General features: G+C 40.4%; 1 protein-coding gene across 1 annotated transcript; it reads left to right on the top strand.

The window, feature by feature from the left end:
- Window positions 1-2,045: 2,045 nt before the first annotated feature.
- Window positions 2,046-7,972, top strand: LOC124270582. Its single transcript, XM_046705599.1, has 3 exons — window positions 2,046-2,203; window positions 6,778-7,011; window positions 7,801-7,972. The coding sequence occupies exons 1-3, from the start codon at window positions 2,143-2,145 to the stop codon at window positions 7,863-7,865; spliced, it is 360 nt and encodes a 119-aa protein (XP_046561555.1). The 5' UTR covers window positions 2,046-2,142; the 3' UTR covers window positions 7,866-7,972.
- Window positions 7,973-8,289: the final 317 nt, after the last annotated feature.

Genomic DNA, 8,289 nt, shown 5'->3' on the forward strand with positions numbered 1-8,289 from the left:
CAGACAGACAATCGGGTACATATACAGTCAAACAGACAAACAGACAGACAATCAGGTACATATACAGTCATACAGACAGACAATCGGGTACAGACAGTCGAACAGAATCGGTGTAATCACTGTCGAGGTACATATACAGTCAAACAGACAGACAATCGGGTACATATACAGTCAAACAGACAGACAATCGGGTACATATACAGTCAAACAGACAGACAATCGGGTACATATACAGTCAAACAGGCAGACAATCGGGTACATATACAGTCAAACAGGTACATATACAGTCGGGTAAACAGGCAGACAATCGGGTACATATAGACAGTCAAACAGTTGACAGACAATCAGTCAAACAGGGACAATACACATATACAGTCAAACAGACAATCGGGTACATATACAGTCAAACAGACAGACAATCAGGTACACATGCAGTCGAACAGAACGACAATCGGGTACATTGCAGTCGAACAGACAATCGGTGTAGATGCACTGTCGAGCAGTTTGTTAGATAACCGGGTAGATGTTATGTAGAACAGTCACACAAACTGGTAGTTATTCTATCGAGTAGTCAAACAATCAGTCATGCGTACAATTGGGGAGAGCTGCATTCGGTCAGCTAACCAGACAGTCGGGTAGATGTGCAGTTGATCAGTCAGACAATCAGGTAGATGTGCAGTTGATCAGTCTGACAAACTGACAATCGGGTAGATGTGCAGTTGATCAGTAAGACAATTGGGGGAGGGTGTGTGTGTGTGTGTGTGGCGGGGGGCAGCTGGGAGCGGGGAGCGAGAAGCCGCAGGTATATTTACTCGATCAACACCCCGAAAGGCGGATAGAAAGTAGCAAACAAGTCATATACTTTCACAATCCGTTACTGTGGCTGGCTGCTCTCTCCTGGAGGCCTTCAACTCACTAACCTTTCTTTACTGAATTGTATTACAGCCATTGAGTGTATTGTATCACAAACCATTCATGCCAGCGCGGTTATAGATCTCATCCATACACATATCTCGGAATTAGTCCTTGCACTTCAGAATAAGGCATTCCTGCTTACACAGTTGAATGGGTGTACGTTTGTCCTGATCTCAACACAAGTGAAATCGTGATTGTACAGCACCAGCCAATAGCCGGGCGGTGACCTGGTTAATATATATATATTCTTATAAATCAACTCTCGTGGCTAAACTTCCGCGTATATAGAATCGGCGTTCTCTCTCACGATTTAATTAATTTACCGCTTTGTGCTCGATGTCACGAATTTAATATGATTCTGCACGGGTAACTGTGGACGCGTGCAGAACGGGTAGAAAGGGCTGTAAGAAATTGCTCTGTTACTTTTTAAACGAACTGTTCGGCATGCATTCACGTGTTGTGTGAAATAACGTTTCAATGCACAAATTTTGGTTTGAATTAAGGAATGTTCCATATAGCAACCAGAGGGTGAAATAAGTGCTGGAAGAGTATGTGAAATTGACCTATTTTAGTGGTCGTAGCTGGGGATCGTACTGCCGTAAAGTATTAATTAAATTACATCTGCATTTTAATAAATACTTAGGTGCTGACCATTTATTGAAGGGAGTAGAGAGCGGACAAAATAAGGAGGGTCAGTGTATTTTTTTTAAATTCCAATTTAAAAATTTCAATATAATTTAGGAACAGATCACAACAAAAGCCACAAATATTGCGACAATCCTCCCTCCCCCACATACACGCACATACACACACACAAAAAAAAAAACCCGAACAAACACCCCCCACCCCCCAAAAAAGAATGGAAAAAAAAGAATGAAACTAATATAGGTGAGGTGTAATTTTTAAACAGCTCGGTAATGCTAGGTTCTCCACAAATTGAGACTTTTGTAAAATGTTATCGTGTCTCTTCCTTTTGAAGTTGGAACTAGAGCCAAACTGTGCAGATACTAGCGATACTTATTCACTTACATTTCCTCACAACCGAATTTCGAAACGTTAAGACTCATATTTAGCGGTAAGTTGACTCGGCGTATTTTGGGAATTATGTCCCTTTGAAATAATCCGCGGGAAATGCAATGGCGGATTTGTTGATTTCTGAACAAAAATAATCTTATAAACACAGTTGCATTTGTGTTAATACATCTGTTGGAATTATACGAGAAAACGATGGATGATTTCTTTGAGGAAGAATTTGCCGATGAACTGGAGGCACTCGAAGATCACAACGGTGAGTGTCTGATGGTTATACTGACTGTCTGTCGGCCAATGTACCAGCCGGACAGCTGTGAACAGCTGAACGGACAAAACAAATAAACATGAACGGAAGAGACATTGTGAAATACATTAATGATCTCAGTCCTGATGAAGTCATTGATTGTATGTTGACGATGGTTGATCATGTTGATGATTAATTTTGTTATTGCATCTGGACATTTAGACAGTTGTACAACCAAAGGGAGTAAGGCTAAGATACACATTGATCAACGGGACATCCGATCAGCCGATATTAAATGCAAAGAGTAACAGAACTCCAACGCTTTCTGGTCCATTTTAATTTACCTGCATAATCACCTGACGATAGGTAGCATCAAATTCAGACCAGCTAGGGAGTACCTCGTCAAAAATCGGGGGAATTCCCTTGAATTATCATATTTGTTAAGTATTAAAATTAAAGATTATGCTTACAAGAACCTTTCACTTTGCAAATTGGTATATATATGGGGTTATAGCTAAAAAGGCACCACAGCAGAATGGCACCAAATTTGTTTGGCGAAAACGGCACCATATTGGCGAAAACGTCTACTGATTTCTGAGCTAAAACGACACCATATATAAAACAAAGTATGACGTTGACTTATGGTTTATTTCATTTTATAACATTAGCAAGATTATAACATATATAAACAAAGTATTTATGTCTCCTGTCGTGATATAGCTGGAATATTGCTAAAACTTTAATAAAAGCGGCTCAAAACCATAACTCACTCACTCACCCATTGCATTAAAATAACAAAATTAGCAAGACGATAACAACAGCACCGTCAAAATAACACCTTACACATGTTCTTTTACAACTGTGAATCTACCTGTCTTACAGGCCATATTTGGCAGGATGCTTATAAATCCCATGAATGTCTTTTCATGAATTGCAGTTGTGACAATTTACTGAACAATTGGTCCATGGATAATCGCACATCTTGAGAGTAGTTGTGACAGAGACAGATCGCCATCCTTGAACAAACTCCACAGTTCAAATACCTCCTCCTGCCTAGCTGTTGATAATTTGCGGATGTACGCCTTCAGCCTTCCTTCTTGTATGGGTCTTGTCTGGAGGGGTACACTAATTAATACACTACTCAATTACAGGCCGATTAATACACAACTCAATTAAAGGCCGATTAAACACTGCTAAGGCCAATTAACAATCTACTAACTTATTGTGACTGTCAATTATTAAACATGATAAATACCTCCACTCTCACTCGGATTGCTGTCAACTGGCCTGGTTGGGGTGGATGACAGTGGCGGTGTTTCCCCTCTTCACATGAAGCCCCAAACTGAATAACTGATGCAGGTCACGTGGTCGCCTTGTTTCTGACACTGCAGTGCCAGTACGTTCGAGCAGTTGTTGATTTCTGTAACAATAAATATTATTATACACGGTGATGACATTCAACTTATTTATATATTATGATGTACTTATTATTTATACATTATTTATTATATATTACATTTATGAAGTTATATATTTAGGAAGAAGTGTCATCTGTACTTACCCGAATGACATATGTGAATCCATATGAATCGGTGAGCTTCTTTTTTCCTTTCTGCGAACCAGTCTCCACGATTGTGAACACGTCCGGGATATCAACAGTAGGGGGGTCGAGGAGGGTGCTGTCTATCATGGATCGTTCAGAAAAGTGGTTGAAATCATGGTCGTCTTGTGGTGGCAATGATGCTGTGGAAATATTAATGTCCGATATGTCGGGAGCCCTCCCTTCATCCTCAACATCCATGTCTTCTACCAGGGTATGGGTTGTTCGGCAGCTGGTAAGGTGGTGTCCCGATTCCAAACTTACATGAAAGTTCAGTGTCCATCATGTTGTCAAAGGAATTCCTGCAACAGTGAAAACATACGAAAGGGAAATCCTCTTCATTTTTAGAAATCTCACGGTGCCGTGATGCAGAAAGGCCAGTACCACAAACATGATGAGTCCATAATTCACACTCGTCACAAGATACGGCATGTTGATTTTTCCTGACAGTCTTATCGCATACAACACAGTGGTGAGACATTGTGATGAATGATATTTAATGTGTACATTCGTGCGTTCTAAATACAGTTTCATTTTGACACTGAGTTTGGGCGATTTCAGTTGAGTAAATGTACTTAAAACATCAAAGGTTGCGATGTTTTCACGCTAAATTGGTATGCCTTTCCAATCACTGTCGTCACAGTAGATGTATTGACTATCTAAACATTCTACAAGCCGATTATCGGCTATGGGATTCACTTTACAATCACTGTCCGCAGAGAAGACGCATTCCAAAATTCTGTAATCAGATTATCTAATGACAAATAAGATTTTTTCCCAATAATTATGATTTTATTTGGTGCCGTTTTCGCCATAAAATTTGTAGCCGTTTTCGCCAATTCAAGCCCCGTTATGTCCACATGGTGCCGTTTTCGGCAGGTGCCATTTTGCTGTGGTGACGTTTTAGCCTGAACCCTATATATGTGTGTTGATGTGTATGTACAGTTTTGTACTTCAGTATACAGCAATGACATTTACATATTTTGCAACAATGAAGTTCTCTTGATGTACCCAAAACAGCGACAACTTTCAGCACTTTCAGCAATGTTTAGAATTCAGCACCACAACTTCTCGTGCGGATGTTCTCTGCTATAGGTCACATGTCACTAAGGCAGGCAACCTGTTTTGTGAGAATCGGTCGGTTGCGAACCAGCAAACTTTGTATTCTTAGCCCGACAGCTAACCGAATGAGCTACACCCTCACTGTTACTTATTGTGTATACATATTTTTCTTGTCATGAGAGTAACTGAAATGAATGTAAATTGTCGAATAGGTCACAGATAATTACAAAGTTTTCAGTGAAACAGGGTGTCTCATGATTTTAATCTGCAGACAGTTTAATAGTTCAGATGCGATTTAGCACATTCATCTAATTCCATAATCTACAAGATATGGATATGGTGTGGAATGAGCCGATATGGGCATGGGACGAACTGAAAAGAGATGTAGACGTCAGGTGTCAGACTTCAAATTCACAGTAGGGCGGTGGGGTAGCCTAGTGGTTAAATGTTGGTAGCCCGAAGACCAAGGTTCGAATCCCCACATGGGTACAATGTGTGAAGCCTATTTCTAGTGTTCCCCGCCGTGATGTTGCTGGAATATTGCTAAAACTAAAAGCGGGGTAAAACCAAACTCAGTCAGTCAGTCAGTCAAATTCACAGTATGAAGTATAAAGACACGACCTGACACTCAGTGACAGAAGAAAGTTTATCTGCCCAAAGAAGAAACTGCACAGTGTTTCGTTTGAGAATCCAATGGCCAACCAGCACAGATTTAGGTGTTCTTTCTCCTTTTCAGTGACTGCGTTATACTAACTGACATTAGAGCTAGCACCTTCTGACTCGACACATCCATGTTGTGGAGTCAAAGGAGTGTGTGTCTTAAAAACTACACAAAAACTGAAGTTGTTACAATCATTATTGTTACTACAAATCTTATGCTACAAGTCGCTATATTATATAAAGTCACATTGTGAGAATGCACATTAAATGCAATGTAAAATTTACACCTCAATTGTTTGAAAATACTAGGGTTGTTACGATTCACTTGAATATTTGGTGAATAGAACAGAATTTCTTCATGACTTCAGTTCATTATGTACAATTACTAGAATCAAATTTTTACAGATATTTTTAAAAAGAGTGTTTTTAATTGCATTTGTTATTGATTAAATGTGACATAATAATGTAAAATGGAATATATCCAAGCCAGTGAACATTGTGACATGTCTAAGAGTCCTACAGGTATATATTTCATTTGACAGTAATCGCTGGTAATGTGATTGCCAGTCATTGTCGTGACCCAAAGACTGTCTGCATGGTCAAAACATGGCAAATGATCTATTTAGTTATTATTTGACATGTTTTGACGATATTTGACTAATTGTAATGAATCAGGGCTCCAGATAATTTTTTAACATCAGGAGTACGTACTCCTTATTTTTTCAATATAGAAGTACTGGAAAAGTACATTTAGAGTACTGAATGGAATTTCATGGAGTATCAATAATCTTGTGTTTCGTTTCGTATCTGCACCACAACATTGCTAGTCTTGTGTACACAGGTCAATAAACAATAAAACAATACCTTTTCAGATAAATACGTCTGTAAATGATTCTAATACCGTACACCATTGCTGTGGTGTGTATCCGCTACATTTTCTAAATTATTTCCTACCATATCGTGCATATTTTTTATCCATACATACGCCGATACGGCCCTTATCTGGAGCCCTGTGAATAGTACATCAACTGGTGGTGTGTTATAGTATTCATGAAAAATATGACCCTATGTTTGTGATCATCATGATCCTGATGATATGTGTCGTAATCGACTCTGTGGGTTCAGAAGAGCCCCCCAAAATAACAACTACATTAAATTCAAAATTTCTGATCGATTTCATTTTCTTCTGTGCAATTTGCTGGATATGGGCATTTAGCATGCTTTGTCATTCTCTGGACCATATTTAATATTGTTTCTTTTTCAGAGGATCCAGGGGACCCATATGCTCCAAAGTCCAAGAAGACTCTCCAGTTCACAACACCCAAGCCGAAGAGCAAGCACCCAGGTGGCTGTTTGGTCAGCCCTACTCCTCTCACGCCGCTGGAAAGCCCGTTGTCGTCTAGGAACGGACACGTCAAAGAGAAAAGGCAAAGAGATGACAGCTTCACCGGTCTGTCAGATAGTGAAGAGGACACTTGTGATACTCTCCCCAAACTAGGTGACTCTTGGCCGTGTGGTGATTTTATGTAATGTATAAGAGGTGAAACAGGATTAAGATGAAGAGTGTGTGTAAGTGTGTGTGTAAATGTGTGTGTGTAGATGTGTGTGAATGCAGGGGAGGATCCAGGATTTTGGAGAAGGGGGTGTGGGGGGTGCACCCAAATCATGAAGTCCAAAGAAAGATTACATGCTCCTCAGGACTGACCTTTCGGAGGAGAAGGAGGGTAACACCTGTGGACCTCTGGATCCTGATCCCCTGGAATGAGTGCATGGTGTGTGCAAATGTGTGTGTTTTGTGTGATGTGTCTATGGTGTGTGCATGTGTGTGTTCATGTGTGGGTGTGTGGATGCATATGTTGGTGTGATGATGTGTGTGGATGGGTGTGGATGCATTTGTGTGCATGTGTGTGGATGTGTGGTGTGCATGTGTGTGGGTGAGCGGGTGTGGATGCATTTGTTTGTGTGAGTGTAGGTGTGCATGTGTGGGTGTGTGTGTGGGAGGGTGTGGATGCGTTTGTGGGTGTGTGAAGTTGGGGGAAGGTGTGTGTAGGTGAATATACCTAGGATACAGATTAATTGTCTGTGGCACATTTGCAGGCTTTATGAGGGAAATTATTGGGGTCTTATTGGTAACAATCTGACAGAGAGACAGACAGACAGACACTTGCCTAGCTTGCCAAGAACCGCAAGTCATGTGAACACAGAGGTAAATCATTTCTTATATTTGCTGCAACAGTTATGTTTGAGATTATATGTGTTGTGTGACTGTGTTCTGCCACTGTGCCAGGTCAGAGAGCCAAGCGGCCACGCACAGAGCCTGGCAGAACCCCGCAGCCCCACGCCCCCTCCTGAGATGGACCATATTAAACAGAAGCGACCACAAGAAGCGGCACGGACAGGCAGCCATGCACACAGGAATATTGCCGATATCGACATTGACGACTTCGGAACTGATGCCATTGATGGTTAGAATTAATTAATAATAAAATATCACTAAATATTGCATGCTACAAACTTGCACAGTCAGTAGATAAGTAATTAGGCCTTCAAATATATTCTACACATTTTAGATAACATGATCGTAGTAGGAAGGCAGTTGTCTACTAAATCTTTGGTTTATTGCTCTGGCTTGTGAAAAGGTAGATACAGCATGTCTGTCTGCTGTCTGTTTTCTGTTTCCAAAACAGAACTCTCCCAAACCATTGAATATTTCTTGTTAAAACTTGCCAACCAAATCAGTCAAGTAGCGAACTTAATTTCTGTAGCTAAATGCAGG

Source organism: Haliotis rubra, unplaced genomic scaffold (genome assembly GCF_003918875.1).
Source record: "Haliotis rubra isolate DU_JTF1 unplaced genomic scaffold, ASM391887v1 Scf153, whole genome shotgun sequence".
NCBI classification, from domain to species: Eukaryota; Metazoa; Mollusca; class Gastropoda; order Lepetellida; family Haliotidae; genus Haliotis; species Haliotis rubra.

Bases quoted from the DNA above. Each gene is read 5' to 3' on its own strand.
- LOC124270582 (XM_046705599.1), top strand. From the start codon at position 2,143: ATGGATGATTTCTTTGAGGAAGAATTTGCCGATGAACTGGAGGCACTC. The intron at 2,204-6,777 runs GTGAGTGTCTGA...TTTCTTTTTCAG, and splicing joins GGCACTCGAAGATCACAACG to AGGATCCAGGGGACCCATAT. The intron at 7,012-7,800 runs GTGACTCTTGGC...CCACTGTGCCAG, and splicing joins TGATACTCTCCCCAAACTAG to GTCAGAGAGCCAAGCGGCCA.